Raw genomic sequence first — 18,285 nt, 5'->3', positions numbered from 1 at the left:
CATATGACTTAATGCCAAAAAAAAATAATGATTTTAGATCCCATGTCAAGTGAAAAAGGGCTCAGCAGTGTATCTACTGCCCACAAAACTTATTTTATGAAAAGAAGAAGTTTCTAATACACACACAAGTAGAAACATACATAAATTCTCTTGGCTGCAAGAATCAACTGCAAAGTCATTGTAGGATATTCTTTGACAGCCTTGACTGCCTAACCCCATATGTATTTATACTATTTACTTGTATTGCCTTATTTTATATTTTTGGCTAGTTTTTATGTGTGAATTATTTGCATGTATTTGTAAAAACACTTGCCTCAAATTGTCCACTTAAAGAAGTATTTTACTGCTGGAAAGATGGCCCTGGCATAAAACTGGGCTGTCAGACAAATACTACCAAAATTGGTGCTACATGACGAGAGAAAACAGAGAAAAATGTCTGTGGTCTTATCATTATTATTATTATATGATTTTACTCAAAAGGTGGAAAATTGCATCAGACCAATAAACGCCCCCACTGATTGGTGCTGTACTGCGAGTTGGGCGGTGCTTGGCTGTGGCTCTGAGTCCATTTTGAAACAGGAAGCAGTAAGGCAGCCAGCTGGTAAACAATATGGTATTACAGCTAAACAGTAACTCAAATATGTTTTTGAACATTTTTGGGGTGAAATAGACGATGAACAAGATTATGGTTCATATTTGATCGGCACTGCCTTGCTTTACAGTTTGATCTGAGTTTTTTTTGAGCCTCTGGTTTCATTAATTTCTCTCCAGCACTGGTTGTTTAATGTTGTGTGTTGATGTCTCTATCCTCCCCTCTTCCATAAGGTATCGGAGGTCTGGAGGAGTACATCTTGAAGTCGGCCACCCTGTCGACCTCCCCTGCCTGCTCACCCTTCACCCCGCTCAACTTTGAGGCCACGCCCATCGTACGGGTTGCCATAGAACCTAAACATCCAAGTAGGTCTTGGAAGACACACTCACTTCGTTAGTTCATGAATATTCATTTTAACAATCATTGTATCCAAACGTTTTTTTTTTTTGTTTTAATGGAAAATATGAAATATTACCCCTGTTCAAATGTGGTAGCAGCTAAAAATCTGCAGCATTTTCAGAAGGAAGATTTACAACCTTAAAGTCTTTAAGCAGCAACTCAGAGAGTAGACATTGGCTGACTCCAGTGATACTGACAATCTGATGATCACTAATTGTCTTCATAAGAATAAGACACATGGGGCTGATTTAGAGCTGTTTTAGCTGTAATTTAGGATCTGCATCAAATCATACTCACTTATAGATACGACTCACCCAAATATGCCTGATTTTTTTAATCAAGATCCATTCATTATTCACTGAGAGTGTCATGGAAATCTGTTCAGTAGTTTTTGTGTAATCCTGCTGACTGACAAACCAACCAGCCAACCAACAAACAAACAGACAACAAAAAACAAATTGACATGAGCAAGAACATAACCGGAAGCACAATTGGCTAGTAAGAGTACAACTGACTGTGCCAAAGAGTAGGACAAGCCTCGCTCGCTTATGTGTCACACCCTTTTGCTTACAAAATATATCCTGAAGCTGCTTGAAGCTGCCTTCTCCCATTCATGAAGTCTGTTAGAAAAGTGAAACAATCGGGGGGACAGAGCATCCACTTGGCTTCCCTGCTAAGTCTATTCCATGCATTTCTAATTCATCTCGCAATGTTAAAGAAAGTGAGAAACTATTCCTGGATCCGTCCCCTTATCTGGATCCACACAAGATGATGAGTTCTATTCTGGGACAAGATGCATCCTCCATCCACGTTTCGTGAAGATCAGTGTAGTAGCTTTTGTTTGATCCAACTGTCAAAACAACCAACAAACACACAGACACGGGTGAAAACGTAACCTCTTTGTCAGAGGCAATTAGGATCAGTTCATTTTAAGGGTTTCCCACAAAAAGCCACCATCCAATGTATTATAGTTGCACTGGTTCCAGTTTTCCTCACCGTGGATATGGCCATTGAACTGCCAGTGCAGACAAATCAATAAAGTGGTTTCCACCCTATATGTTTGTGTTTTAGGTGAGATGCCAAAGCTGGTGCATGGGATGCGTCTGTTGAATCAGGCAGATCCCTGTGCCGAAGTTCTGATCCAGGAAACAGGAGAACATGTTCTGGTCACGGCTGGTGAAGTTCACCTTCAGCGCTGCCTGGATGACCTCCGAGATAGGTCAGTGTGTGTGTGTGATGTCTCCAAACACCTGTGTGTGTGTGTGTGTGTCTGCCTGCATTCTTTTATCACTGTGGCATAGTCATCAAAATGTAAAGCCCTGTGACCTGTCTGGTTCATTTTTAAAGTCTCACTTAGTGCATCAATATTAATGATTGTGCGCATTATGTGGTTTCTGCCTTCTTTGAAGTCCATTTTCACTCTTCAATTCATACTTCTCCATATGTGTTTCTGTCCAAGTCAGATTGATTGTCTCTCTGTATTTGTCTTTTTCTGGGGTTCTGTGTAATGTTTCTGTACATGTATCTGGTTATGTAGTGCAGGATGAATATAGTGTGTGTTCATATACTGAGTGACTCAGATCTGAGAGAGAGAAGCAGATCTGTTTCCAATTTCAGCACCATCATTATCTGACTATCATTACATATTGACTGCTGCCTCTCTCTGTCTGGGTGCTGCCAGCCTCCTCAGAAGAACATCCCAGGCTCACTGACAGGCAGATAGATGGTCAGAAAATTTCCACGAAGTAAAATTTGGTTTCATCCTCATGTGACGGCTGTGTTCTCATGTGACCATAGAGATTCCGCTTAGGCCAAGTCTTGAGACACGTTTCTTGTTTCTTTTGTAAAACTCCAGCCCTTCCTGTAACTTAGAATAGATCACCCAGTAATTGCAAATTAAAGTTTGGTATAGAGGAACAATTTTGCATTTGAAGTAGTTAAAAAAACAGCTGAGAGTTTAAGAAATATGCTTTTGTGGAGCATTATTAAAACCTGTTAATAGACATTACCACAAATTTGTCTGTGTATTTTAAAAAAGCTTTTTACATGCATGATCCCCTTTGTTTTAAGCCTGGACCATGGTTCTGTTCACAACACAAATCAGCCAGACAAAGGCATGCAGACAGATGGCAACTATACCACCTTGTTTTCTCCTTAAACTGCAGCTACCTGGATAAATCAACCAAACGCCAAAGAATACAGAATACACCAAATATACATATATGCTTCTTCATTTCACCAATATTCAAACAGTACCTACTGCATACAGTGCAATGTTGGAGACAAATAATTACCTTTTCTTTCATTGCTATGTTCTCCTATTAAAGGCTGGAGTGGTGGTTGTAAATTCCCCTTAGAGATCAATGACCTCCCCTGCCTTTCAGCCTGACCTTCATCCAAACCTCTTCTGCATATGTAAGCATTGTAAAACCCAGAGTATTGATTAAAGGACAATGCATCTGTCATTTATGTAATCCATCAAAGTACTATGCCCCATCTTTTATGGAACTATCGTGACTCTCTTTAGTGACTTTGAGGTTAACATGTTTTTGTAGTTGTCAACCAGTATCCTTATTATCCCACTGATTGCTTGTACATTGAATCATCAGCTTTTCTTTAATGTCCCAGACAGCTAGATTTTGGCATGTGAAAAGCATGTATTCATCAGTTTATTGATGCCATCTATTTATTCATGAAGACAGTCTCTTTGGGAGATGTGCCTCTGTCTTCATTCATCTCAGCTGTCAATAGAAATCAGGCAAATCAGAGCAGCCACTCCCCAGTCATTAGCACTGTGGATTTATGTATGTTTCTACTTGTGTGTGTGTATTCCAACTGAAACCTGTTGTGTTGCATGAATTAGAAATATGAAACATGACGGAGGACGGTGCACGGGAAGCCAACTGGAAGCTTTGATCCCTTATTGGTTTTATTTCATGAAAGGCATAAGAGACACTTAAAGATATCTTGTTTTTGTACTAGTGATATTCACTAGGCATCAAGCCCCTTGTCCTGTGTCAGTTAGGACGATGGAAAGGTTTGTTAATCTGTTGACTGTCGTGGTCAATCATATCCATAGCTTTTATCCACTTTATGCCACCATGACATACTGTCAATTTGGTAATTTAGTAGATTAATCAGGAGGAAGATTGTCACACACCTTGTGTAGAGATGTAGCTGTGCAACAAGTGGCAACCAAAGATTTTTAATTTAAATTCATGTTCTTGTACATTTTGAAAATCTGGTGGGTTCAACATTTTATTAGCATACAAAAAATAAATCAGTTCTTTCTCAGGAGCAATGGTGTCATTATAATGCTTCAGAAGTGTCTGACATTGACACAAGAGACTGTGGTAGTCATCCTGTTGCCCACAAACGGATCAGTTGTTTTTGTAGCAGTCATGGGTTGTGTTGTAAGGCACAGACAAACAACCTATTTTGTCATTTACGTATGAGGACTTGCTTGTTAAATCACGTACCAACAGGCAATTGATCTTTTTATCTTTTTTATTCAACAATATTGTGAACCAGGCATTGACATGCCCTCTGCAATGCATCAGAAATGTTTTAATCACCATTACACCCAACTTTTCAGGGCACTGTTGCATCACTTGCTGGATATTGCGGTTTTGCCCACACAGTGAAAAACGACGTACATCTTGATCTTAACACTTTATCTGTGTGTGGTTCCAAATTTGTTGTTCTAAAACAAAAAATTGCTAAATTACATCGACATTCAGAAACAGCTGCAACGTAAGAAGTCAAAATTCGTGTGCCAAATTATTTTGTGTGTGTTTGTTGCAGAATTTCAAGTAGCACCTGTATATTATGACCACTGCCACGATAAGGAAGAAAATGCAAACTATCACCTGCTGCTGAGGGAAAATTGGTCAGGATGGTCAAAAGTCAATCAAAAACCATCAAAGGCAAGTCTGCAATGGATTAGAAGCTGCTAGAAGACAGTGTGAGTGTTCATTGTGTTTTGCATCAACACGGGCTGAGAGGCTGCTGTGGAAGAAAGAAGCCCTTGCTCCAGACATGTGTTGGGCCTTCATCAGATATTGCAGACAAAGGAGAGGCCTGTAAGGAACCCAGAAGCCTTACTACAAGGCACTCCTAAACCAGCATGAGTTTTCAAGAACAAAGGAACTGCGCCAACGCCCAAAGGTCTGGCAAACTGTACGTCGAGGTACAGTCCGTCCCCAAAACTTTAATCCGCTCCTGATTGGGCCAAAGTTGCCGCAGGCCATAAAAGTACGGCCAGATGACCCTGACGTCACTCAGGGCATAAAGGTCAGGGAGCCCCGCTACCCGTCCCATTTCCCAGGTAACGTGATGCTGTGAAGAAGCTCTGGCTTTATTCAGTAGTTGCCAAAAGGGTAAATTTGGTGAGACGTTTCAATTTGCTTGACCTAGGCTACAGTTCTTAACTCGCTGGACGAGACAGAGACTGTTTCTTTTTTTTTTTTTGTTAGAATATTCTTTATTACTTTTTGGATCCAAAGAGGAACGCTGCGCAACCCAGCCATTCCTCATCACCTGCAGAAGGAAGAACGTTTTTCTTCAGAAGGAGACGGAACCACCGAGGTCCGGTCCTTCCATTTGATCGATCCCGCTGTTTCACTTTCACTAACAGAAGAACGGCGCTGCCATCACTCGCTGCCAGGACGCTGCAGCTGGTCCCGTGCTCGCATCCAAACGAGTTGGAGTTTCGAGTCGGACGGGACGCACGCTTGTCGCAACGAGCGACCCAAGTAAGAGGCTATTGTTTGGGCAGAGACAGATAGTATAGCGTGTGCTTACATTTGTGTGAAGGGACCGCCGAGTCCTACCTGTGTTATAACTGTGCTGATTGTATGTGTTATTGCGCTCCCGAAGGAGCTTATGTGCGCTGATCCACTCGCTGGATAGCTGCGTAATCTTGCCGCCGTGTGATCACTGTACGTCGTATTTTCTCTCTGATCAGTGGACGATAAGCGAACCTTATAGGTATTTCACGGTTGCGAACCTTATAGGTATTTCACGGTTGTCCTGTTATTCGTTGTTGTCTGATAAGCGCCGACTTATCTTCTTTCCCTCTTACTAACCTCCACACACACACATATCTACACCTACACACATGTCCGAGTGTCGTGATCTCATGAATAACGTGGTGTAAACCTACGGGTAGTAACCTCGCTATAGCATAAGAGACGCGTGTCTCGTAGTATTCCCATTCATAATTTTAGAGGCGGACGCCTCTTGGTAGCGCGGCTACCTCTCTGGGGACAGTGGGTCATTTTCCCTCTAAATTCATCTCGTGTGCAATCAAAGTGCATATAAGGCCAGTGGTGGTGTAACCATCGCCATTGTTTCAAAATCCCGCGCTCTTGTTGGAGCGACTACCTTCAGCTGACGTTTCAGTCCGCCATTTTTGAATTCCAGGTATATGATTCAGCAAAATCAATATCACCCTGTGAATTCATGTCCGCGCGTGGTTTCACCAAACCACGTTCCGGCCATTTTGGTAGTTTTATGAACGCGATTTACCCAAATCACGTTCCGGCCATTTTGTAGTCCTACGAACGTGACTTCACCTACGTCACGTCCGTAAATTTGTAGTCCGACGTCCGGTTCGGCCATTTTTGTAGTTTTCCAAAGACCCACTGTTGGCCATTGTTCTCACACACACACATACACACACGCGCACACACACATACAGGTCTACATCCCTTCCTATATCTGTGCTTGCTTATTTTTGCTTTATAGATGTGCTAGTTGTAGCAAGCGATTGTTTGTTAAAGCGAGTGGTTGGTGGATTGAGTACAAGCTTTAATAAATACTGTTGATTATAATTGAGCATTATCCTGTGATTATTGTGCACAATTTTATATTGTAATAACAGCTGGTTGAGAAGCCCAGTGTTCGGATTTACGCCTTCTATTTCCCTCATTATTGATATTCCTGTGATATTAACAATTTGTGATAAATATTCAGGCATTGAGACTAAAAGCATATCAATTGATTATTGATCCCTGATTCCAGGGTGGTGCTCCGTTGATTATTAATGAAGAGTGATAACACACATTTCATTAATTAACATTAATAACTTTATTAATAATCAATAATCAATTAATATTCCCATTGAATTTCAACACATGGCACCTTAAAGTTCGACTGAAGTTTGCTGCTGATCACATGGACAGAAAAAAAACCTTCTGGAGGAAAACTCTGTGGTCACATGAAACAAAAACTGAGTTGTTTGACCACAATGAGCAACAATCTGTCTGGAGGAGAGAAGGTGAGGCCTTTCACCCCAAGAACACCATACCTACTGTCAAGCATGGTGCTGGTAGGATTATGCTGTGGGCTGTTTTCTAAAGAAAGTAAATGGAATAATGAAGAAGGAGGATTATCTGCAAATTCTTCAGGAAAACCTAAAATCATCAGCACAAGATTGGGTCTTGGGTGCAGTTGGGTGTTCCAACGGGACAATGATCCAAACACACATCAGAAGTAGTAAAGGAATGGATCAATCAGGCTAGAATTGAGGTTTTGGAATGGTCTTCCAAAGTCCTGACTTGAACCCAGGGTTTCCCCCAGTGTATTATAAGCCTGGCGGGCCGCCAGGTCTTACTTGCCCCCCCGCCAGGCTAAGTATCGTTTATTTATTTTTTTAAAATCAGTTTTTGCGCTCCATCAACACGTGATCAGGTGTCTTTTTCATCACCTGACAACATCACAACTTCGTCGCGCATAACAGGACATGTCACGGACATCATGCTCATCAGACCGCTGCTTCACCAGCTGACCGAGAGGAACGCACCAAGTCGACGTCGACCTCGTAGCCATTAACGTGAGCCGAGCCGCAGCTATAGAGGCTCAGCCAGCTGCTGCAGCGGCTAGTAGCTGTTAGCTGTTAGCACGTCGTCCCCTGCAGCGTCAGAGCTCCGGACTTCTGTGAGCCGAGGTGCTTTCACCAGATGTGAAAATGACCCAGTGTTTCATTTTTCAGCTCGTACGGTTAGCGTTTACACACGTTTGTTTTCTCTGGTCCAAACAGTAGATTACAGAGTATCTTTGGTAGATCCGTGATTGTCACGTTTCCATGACGACTGACCAGAAAAAGACGCGTGGTCATGTTTACGTGACTCCAGATTGTAAAAATCTCTGGAGACACCAGGCAGTTGTTTTTAGTTTTTAGTGCAGACAGTTGATATTATTTATCTAAATAGTATTTTTATTATTTATTTATTTTTGTGGTTGGTTGAACAGCATTTCAAGAGTGCAATCTGTAAGACCTGGTGTTACATAAATGTCTTATAATAACACATGATACTGATAATATTTTCAAATTTCCAGTCAACTTTTAACATTGATCTGAAAGCCTTATTGGAATCACTCCTTCTAAATTCTACTACTCCATTAATGAATCTGTTACCTATAGGGCCCTGCCATCAGTCAATGGACAGGGTCAGGTCCCTGACACAAAAAAACGCGCTTGGGCACTGGTGGGCCGCTGGTGGGCCACCCTACCACCGGGCTTAACAAGTTTTCTGGGGGAAACCCTGTGAACCCCATTGAGAACATGTGGACTGTGCTGAAGAAACAAGTCTGTGCCAGGAAGCTAACAAATGTAGTTGAACTTCACTGATTCTGTCAACAGGAGTGGTTAAAAATTCAGCCAGAGGATGACCAGAAGCTTGTGGATGGCTATCAAAAGGACCTAACTGAGGTGAAAATGGCCAAGAAGACATTTAACCAAATATTAGAATTACTGTATGTATGTATGTTCCAGCAGATTTGATCACATTTTCAGAAGACCTATAATAAATTCATTACTGAACCAAACTTCATGAATGATTTTTGTGTTATGTAGTATGTAGTAGTATGTGTTCCTCTTATTCAATCACAGAAAAATGAGAGCTGTAGAAATCAATGGAACTGAAGACTGCCATGATATACATGTTCTTTACAAGTGGATGTAAACTTTTCACCACAACTGTATGTGCCTGCCTGGTATTTGGTGATTCGCCTTACCACAAGCCACCACCCACCTCACTGTACACGCACACGTACCTATAAAGCTAAAGAGCAATGAAACATTTTTTGTCTGTGGAAGGTGTTCCTGCATCCTACAGGTGTGGGCAGATAAAGGCCAAACGCATCTCTCTATATGGCTGGTGTTTGTGTTCTTTTGCACATACAGATAAACATGTTTATATAAAGTCTGCTGTTAGACTCTATGAGGCTGTGCTCTCATACTGACATTTAAACCTATAACGTTTCAAATTAAAGCTTAACAAAGACAGAGGTAGACAAAAGCTGTTTTTCATTTCTAGCTGATGACTGCCCACTTTCTCTGCTGAAATGACTGCTGTTGCGAGCAGATTATATCATCAGTAGCTAGCTAGCTAATTACGCTAATGTTAGCTTTATGAGTAAATTGAACTGTTTACAGCTGACGGGGGGGGTGTAATGTGCAATATTTTGGCTGCGTATTATGTCTGTGCAGGGCACCATGCAATATTTTTCGTGTGTATATGGATCTATGTGTTGACTGGAGTTGACTGGAGTTTGATTGTTTATGTATACATGCACATTGTGTGTATGTGGAGAGATTGTGTGCTGCTGTGTCACCTGTGTTCTCTCGAATGCCCAAGACAGATTTCTCTTAAGGGAGACAATAAAGGCTTATCTTATTGTAGTATATTTTTTACTTTTTATTATTGTTTAAGTGTGATACTGTCCTTTGGCTGCTGTGACTAAGAAATGTCCCTATTTGCGGGACAAATAAAGAAATTCTGATTCTGATTCTGATTCTGAATGACAAGGAAAAATATAAAACATGAGCGTTTTAATAACTCTTTTTGGATGCTTAGTCTTTGGCCATGATCATTTTAGTTAATAACTTGATAAGTGACTTTAAAGCATTTCATTATTGATGAATTTGTCCTTTTTTGTCAAATATTTAATTATATATAATGTAATTGATGAGGCTATTAGTTGAGTAGGAGCAGTTCACTCTGCTCTGTTGCATATTTGGAGGCTGGACACTGTGTTCGTATGAATTTAATCGAAAGATGCTTTCAATATTTTGACTTCCTTTTACATGAGGAGGGCCAAAATCTTGACAAATTACTTAAATAATGCAGTCAAATACAACTGCACACACTGCACTCTCCAAAATGGCCATAGTGTTGAATCAACACCTCTCTGACACCATGCCATGAATTTGACGGCTGTATTGGATTGCCTTATGGTTCCCAGAGTTGTTGTTTTTTTTGTTTTTCTGGTCATACTGTATAAGTGATAAAAATAGCATATCAATAAAAATAATGTATTAATAATTGGATGAGCAGTGTTTACTTTAATTAATTGGTTCTTTTTGCTGTCTAAGCCCCTGGCTGTCATGTCTGTGTTAGTTAAATGGATGAGGATTCCACTCTGCTGCCTGTTGCACTGTATTTGTGGGCTTCCACAGATACAGAAAGGAGGCCATGTGTAATGCAGCCACTATGTTAAGAGCCAGGCCAGACAGCTCTGGACAGAGACGTCAAAGGAGGACAGGGGTTGGCCTGCTTGCCGGCTACTTAGATCACACAGTGGCTTCCTGAGTGGCCAGGTGAATGACTTTGGCTTGTTGCTTGGTTAGTTGGCGTGTTTGCTTGTGATACAACTTGATGTCCTATCAGACGTGTTTTTAGCTGTAGACTAGTTTATAAACTGGCTGATTGGCTGCCTGACTGACTAGCTTGGTTGGCTGGCTCATTGGCTGGTTATGTGTCTGGTTGGGATGCTCGCTGGCTGATGGCAGTCTGAGCTCTTTGTGATTTCGCTGGCAAGCAGCCTGACCTGCAGTGTGTCACGCTCAGAATGAGGTCAGCACTGCTCAGCTCTCGAGTGAGCACAAGACTGTGACATCACAGCTCCACACTCTGAAGAGATTATCTATCTCTCCCTCTCGCTCTCTCTCTCTCTCTCTCTCTCTATCTCTCTCTCTCTCTCTATCTCTCTCTCTCTCTCCCTGTCATTAGAACTGGGTCAGGTGCCAAGTACTTAGAGGCTGTCATGTTGAGTAATGTAATGTAATTGACTGATATAATGTGCCGATTCTTAGTCCAAAGCAGCTCTACTGACCTAGTTTCCTAACCTTTGTAGTCATTGTGTTTCTGATTAACTAAAGACTGTTGTTTATTTGTTGGTGCTCTCTATGGTGCACTCTGTTATATGCATTTGGTTCAGTTGTTTCTATCATTTCTTGAAGTTGATAATACTGCTAAAGGAACCAATATTGAAAATTATTTTGCTTATATAGAAACACCACTCTCTACTCAGAGCCATATTTCCACTGGCATCCCTAGCCTTTCCTCTAGAAGCCTAACTTCCATTGTTAGAACAGCAACAATAATTAAAGCTGCAAGCAACGATGAACGGGCCCTCGCAGTCCACGCGCGTCGGGGCATGCTGCTGTCGCGGCGTGCTGCTGTCCCTACATGCTGCTGTCGGGGCATGCTGCTGTCGGGGCTTGTTCATGCAACAACTTCCATTGAGGAATCAAAAATCAAGGCAGTCAAGCTATTGTTTTGTCATTTAGCAATAAAAGCGCTCCCTATTAGTTGATTTGCACCAAATTTTTCACAAACCGTCATAGGGCCATGGAACACATTAAAAATAACTTTAGTGTTAATGGGACTGTATTTCATCAAGATATGACTGTCTGCCTGACCACAATGTGCAGGAAATTGTTGTTTCATATATTGGCCGTTCTTTGGACAATCACAATTATTTTAGTAAGGTTTTGTCAGGAGGGTCCACAGATGCCGTGTGAAAAGTTTGGTGCAAATCGGAGAAATTGGGTGGGAGGAGTTCGAAAAAGTAGGTTTGCGACATTTAGCGAATTTGTGAATGGAATTCTGGCGCAAAAATGGGTGTGGCCTACATCAGAAAATTCAGCTGAATGCAGGGAACACAGAGATATAAGGTTTAACAATGTGCACCATGTTATGTGGGAGTTATAAGGCAAAAATGGTTTTGTGTTGATAATAGCGCCACCTGCTGGTCATTTTTGGTGTGTGCGTTACAGTGGCCAGTCTATACCACCCCAATCAGTTTCATATCCATAAGTGTTATGGTGTGGGCACAGTGGAAAATATAAAATTAGACTGCCACCAGAGCGCCACCTGGTGGCGGATCAGTAAAACCATTAACAGGTATCCTCAGGGGTGCATTAACAATAATTCTACCAAGTTTGGTGTTAATCTGAGCAATTGATGTGGAGATATAAAATACTTCAATTTAAAGAGTGGCACCTAGTGGTCATTGGCACAGATTTTGCACAGGGCCTTAGGGGCTCATGGGGAAGTAGTATCCTATATTTTAAGTTTGGTGAGTTTTGGGGTATGTTCGGGCAGTGAAAAATGCGATCATTTGGGAGAAAAAATGCTCACTACAAAAACAATAGGGTCCTTGCAGGTTCCCTGATCTGGCCCTAAATAATAATAATTAAAGCTGCAAGCAGCGATGAACAGGCCTTCGCAGTCCACGCGCGTCGGGGCGTGCTTCTGTCGCGGCGTGCTTCTGTCGCTACATGCTGCTGTTGGGACTTGTTCATGCAAGAACTTCCATTGAGGAATCAAAAGTGAAGGCAGTCAAGCTGTTGTTTCATCATTTAGCAACAAAAGCGCCCCCTATTGTGCAATTTGCACCAAATTTTTCACAAAGCGTCATCAGGCCATGGAACACAAGTAAATAAACTTTAGTGTTAATGGGACTGTATTTCATGAAGATATGGAAGATTGTCTGTGTTACCACAATGTGCAGGAAGTTGTTGTTTCATATTTTGGCTGTTATTTGGACTATCATAAATCTTTGAATAAGTTTTTGTCCACAGGAGGGTCCACAGATGCTGTGTGCAAAGTTTTGCGCAAATTGGAGAAATTGCCTGGGAGGAGTTCGATAAAGTAGGTTTGTGACATTGCGGAATGTGCAAATGGAAATGTACCTCGAAAGTGGGCATGGCCTACATCACACACTTCAGCTGAATGCAGGGAACACATAGATATAAGGTTTAACAATGTGCTCCATATTATGTGGGAGTTACTAGGCAAAAACGGTTGTGTCGGAAGTAGCGCCACCTGCTGGTCATTTTTGGTGTGTGAGTTACAGGGGCCAGTGTATACCACCCCTATCAATTTCATATCCATAAGTGTTATGGTGTGGGCACAGTGCCAAATATAAAATAAGACGGCCACCAGAGCGCCACCTAGTGTCGGATCTGGAACACATTTGTCAGCTATCCTTAGGAGGGCAGTGGCAATGAGTGTACCAAATTTTGTGTTAATCCGACCAACTGATGTTGAGATATAAATTACTTTAATTTAAAGAGCGCCACCTGGTGGTCATCATCCCAAATTTTGAACAGAGCCTTAGGGCCTCATAGGGAAGTAGGATCCTGAGTTTGAAGTCATTCGGACACACCAATGCGGAGATATGCAAAACTTCCTGTTTTGAGCGAAATCTGCAGGAATTTGTAATTTAATAACTTGAGTATTTTTTGGTATATCAAAATTCTTTTAATAACTTTTTGTCAGGAGGGTCCACAGATGCTGTGTGCAAAGTTTTGTGCAAATTGGTGAAATTGCCTGGGAGGAGTTCGAAAAAGTAGGTTTGCAACATTTCGCGACCTAGCGAAAAAAAACGGACATCACAGAAGGGATATGGGCGTGGCCTATACCCAGAGATTCAGGAGGGTTCACTGAACGCATGGATATAAGGTTTTTGAATGTGCGACAAAGTACGTGGGAGTTATTAGGCAAAACGCACTTTTGTTGATAATAGCGCCACCTAGTGGTGAAAATTCACAACGACAACAGATTATAAAATTTTTCACCAGGTCTGATCTATATTCCAAGTTTGGTGAGTTTTGGGGTATGTTCAGGCAGTGAAAAACAGATGTGTGCTTGCCCATTGCCTGTGGAAATCTACCTACTGTAAATGGGATACGTGTCACACAAAACACAACAGTGACATCTTCAGTGACTTCCTGTGTCCAGTGGGTGGCACTATGGATATGACGCAGTATTGATGCTGAGACGTATTCACGGTGAGCCCCTCTACACGTGTGAGCAATGTGATGCAGATGGGAAATTGTATGTTGAAGTTATCAGGACTTCCTGCTTGATGGCGAAGGATTGATTTTGAAGGAAAATGGCGGACTTCCAGTTGGACTGAGGGCATGTGTCCAAGAGGGATTTTTGTGCGTCTGGTCATGATACATATGCGACTTTCGTTAATATGTGTGCATGTAGGAGGTGGGGCTTCAAGTTTGAAATATTCCAGGGGGCGCTATGGAGCCATTTGTTCACTTATCACAGTATTAATGCAAAGACCTATTCAGGGACAACCTCTCTACAATTGTGACCAATTTGGTGTAGATGGGAAATTGTATGTTGAAGTTATAAGGACTTCCTGCACGATGGCGAAGGATTGAAATTGACCGCATCGCCACGCCCACCAAGCACAACACAGGCTGTTGAAGGTCTGAGGATGCTACTGAGTGAATGTGAAGTCTGTGGTGTTAAATCTGTAGGATGAGTTAGTTAATGTACAAGGCTTAGAAAAGGATTCCTACAGAATGGGAACAGCCATAAGGGGGTCATCGAAGTTGAACACACTGCCACACCCACCAGGAATAACGTAGGTAAAAGTTTTTCACAACTTTTCATCATCAAGGCATGAGGATGATACTTAGTGACTGGGAAGTCTGTGGTGTTAAATCTGTAGGCCAAGTTAAACAATGTACGAGGCTTAGACATGGGTTCCTACAGAATGGGAACAGCCATAAGGGGGGTCGCGAAGTTGAACACACTGCCACGTCCACTAGAAATAACGTAGGTGAAAGCTTTTTACAACTTTTCATTATCAAAGTCTGAAGATGATATATAGTGAGTGTGAAGTCTGTGGCGTTAAATCTGTAGGACGAGTTAATTAAAGTACGAGGCATAGAAATGGGTACCTACAAAATGGAAAAAGCCATAAGGGGGTCATCGCAATTGAACGCACTGCCACGCCCACTAGGAATAACGTAGGTGAAAGCTTTTAACAACTTTTCATTATCAAGGTCTGAAGATGATATATAGTGAATGTGAAGCCTGTGGCGTTAAATCTGTAGGCCAAGTTAAATAATGTACGAGGCATAGAAATGGGTGACAATGGCGGCGAAATCTCAACTTTGAACCAATATGGCAGACTTCCTGTTGGACTGAGGTTATGGGTCCAAGAGGGTTTTTTGTGCGTCTGGTCATGATACATGAGTGTACCGAATTCTGTTCATGTATGTGCATGTAGGAGGCGGGGCTTAAAGTTTGACATTTTCCAGGGGGCGTTATGGAGCCATTTAGCGCCCCCTACTGGTCACTTTTGGTGTGTGAGTTCCAGGGGCCAGTCTATACCACCCCTATCAATTTCATATCCATAAGTGTTATGGTATGGGCACAGTACCAAATATAAAATTAAACTGCCACCAGAGCGCCACCTAGTGGCAGATCGGTAACCCCTTTTTCAGCTATCGTCAGAAGGGCAGTGGCAATGAGTGTACCAAATTTTATGATAATCCGACCAACGGATGTTGAGATATAAATTACTTTAATTTAAAGAGCGCCACCTAGTGGTCATCAGCCAAAATTTTGCACAGAGCCTCAGGGGCTCATGTGGAAGGAGTATCCTGAGTTTCATGTCATTCAGACAGACCAATGTGGAGATATGCCACACTTCCTGTTTGGTACGAAATGTGCAGGAAGTTGTGATTTAATAACTTGAGTATTCTTTGGAATAACAAAATTCTTTTAATTAGTTTTTGTCAGGAGGGTCCACAGATGCCGTGTGCAAAGTTTGGTGCAAATCGGAGAAATTGGCGGTGAGGAGTTAGCAAAAGTATGTTTGCGACATTTTGCTAATTTGTGAAAAAATTTGGTAACCGGAAATGGGCGTGGCCTATATCAGGAGATTCAGCACAATTCAGTGAACACGTGGATATAAGGTTTTTGAATGTGCAACAAAGTATGTGGGAGTTATGAGCCAAAACGCACTTTGCTTGATTACAGCGCCACCTAGTGGTGAAAATTCACAAGGACAACAGATTAAAAAAAAATTCGCCAGGTCTGATCTATATTCCAAGTTTGGTGAGTTTTGGGGTATGTTCAGGCCGCCAAATATGCGATCTTAGGGAAGGAAAAATTATTAAAACTGCAAGCAGTGATGAACGGGCCCTCGCCCCCCCACGTACGTTGGGCTGTGGCGCTGTCGGAGGCCTGTGCGCCCAGATGTTGTGCTTGCCCCTTGCCTGTGTAAATGTTCTACCAAAATGGGATTTGTGTCACACAAAACACAACAGTGACACCTTCAGTGACTTCCTGTGTCCAGTGGGTGGCACTATAGATATGACGCAGTATTGATGCAGAGGCATATTTTGGGTGAGCTCCTCTACATGTGTGACCAAATTGATGCAGATGGGAAATTGTATGTTGAAGTTATAAGGACTTCCTGCGTGATGGCGAAGGATCTAAATTGACCGCACCAACACGCCCACCAAGCACAACGCAGGCTGTTGAAGGTAAAAGGATGCTACTGAGTGAATGTGAAGTCTGTGGCGTTAAATCTGTAGGATGAGTTAGTTAAAGTACAATTATTGTGTACACATGTCTTAACTGTCCGTGTTAGGGTGGGCTGCTCCTGCCTGTAGTAAATAATGTATGCTGAAGTTCGAAGAACTCCCTGCAATCCGCATGAAGAACAAATAATGAGACAACAACACTGCGTGACGTTACAGACTCTTAAACACAGGTTTGTATCCATTAGCAAGGCAGCACTGCCATCTGTTGAAGAAAGCCTGAATTTACAATCAAAAGGGAAGGCAGTGAAGCGGCTCTTTCGACATTTAGCAATTAAAGCGCCACCCATTGGCTGATTAGCACTAAATTTTTCACAAACCGTCATCGGGCCATGGAACACAATTAAAAAACTTCAGTGTTAATGGGACTGTATTTCATGAAGATACATGAAGTTAAACAATGTACGAGGCTTAGAAATGGGTTCCTACAGAATGGGAAAAGCCATAAGGGGCCACCGCACTGCCACGCCCACCAGGAATAACGTAGGCAAAAGCTTTTCACAACTTGTCATCATCAGGGCATGAGGATAATACTTAGTGAATGTGAAGCCTGTGGCGTTAAATCTGTAGGCCAAGTTAAATAATGTACGAGGCATAGAAATGGGTGACAATGGCGGCGAAATCTCAACTTTGAACCAATATGGCAGACTTCCTGTTGGACTGAGGTTATGGGTCCAAGAGGGTTTTTTGTGCGTCTGGTCATGATACATAAGCGTACCGAATTCTGATCATGTACGTGCGTGTAGGAGGCGGGGCTTAAAGTTTTTGGTGTGTGAGTTACAGGGGCCGGTCTATACCACCCCTATCAATTTCGTATCCATAAGTGTTATGGTGTGGGCACAGTAGTGGCGAGTTTTGGGGTATGTTCAGGCCGCCAAATATGCGATCTCGGGGAAGGAAAAAATAAATAAATAAATAATAATAAATAATCCTAGCAGATACAATAGGTCCTCGCACGAGATTCGTGCTCGGGCCCTAATAAATAGTCCTTACAGATACAATAGGTCCTCGCACGAGATTCGTGCTCGGGCCCTAATAAATAATCCTTACAGATACAATAGGTCCTCGCACGAGATTCGTGCTCGGGCCCTAATAATAATAATAAATAATCCTTACAGATACAATAGGTCCTTGCACGAGATTCGTGCTCGGCCCTAATAATAATCATTACAATTACAATAGGGTCCTTGCAGGTTCCCTGCTCGGGCCCTAATAAATAATAATCACTACAAAAACAATAGGGTCCTTGCAGGTTCTCTGCTCGGGCCCTAATAATCATTACAATTACAATAGGGTCCTTGCAGGTTCCCTGCTCGGGCCCTAATTACAATAGGGACCTCGCAGGTTCCCTGCTCGGGCCCTAATAATCCTTACAAAAACAATAGGGACCTCGCAGGTTCCCTGCTCGGGCCCTAATAATAACGCTACACAAAGAAATGTCCATTGTGTTTCCCCTATAGCATTTAGCTGTGTTTATAGCATGCCCCGCCACTGACCCTTTCTACTGCCTCTGATCTTCTGGTCATGCTCCTACAGTGACAGTTGCAGTTATGTGAAATGGTGGTTTGTCAGTTCTGCGAGCAAGCTAATATACAGGCCCAGCTCTATAATGTTTGAGTTATGGGTTTTGGACACGTCACTAACA

The 18,285-nt window shown here is 42.2% G+C and overlaps 1 protein-coding gene across 3 annotated transcripts in view; it reads left to right on the top strand.

The window, feature by feature from the left end:
* Nucleotides 1-18,285, top strand: part of efl1 (elongation factor like GTPase 1) — a 189,906-nt gene that overhangs the window by 134,829 nt on the left and 36,792 nt on the right. For all 3 annotated transcript variants that reach the window (XM_084353472.1, XM_084353473.1, XM_084353471.1), the window contains 2 exons: nucleotides 826-957; nucleotides 2,063-2,210. In XM_084353472.1, coding sequence (XP_084209598.1) covers nucleotides 826-957; nucleotides 2,063-2,210 — 280 coding nt within the window. The remainder of the gene's footprint in view (nucleotides 1-825; nucleotides 958-2,062; nucleotides 2,211-18,285) is intronic.

The sequence above is a fragment of the Pagrus pagrus genome (assembly GCF_965226575.1).
Source record: "Pagrus pagrus genome assembly, chromosome: 1".
NCBI classification, from domain to species: domain Eukaryota; kingdom Metazoa; phylum Chordata; class Actinopteri; order Spariformes; family Sparidae; genus Pagrus; species Pagrus pagrus.
This window is presented reverse-complemented; position numbering and strand designations above follow the sequence as displayed.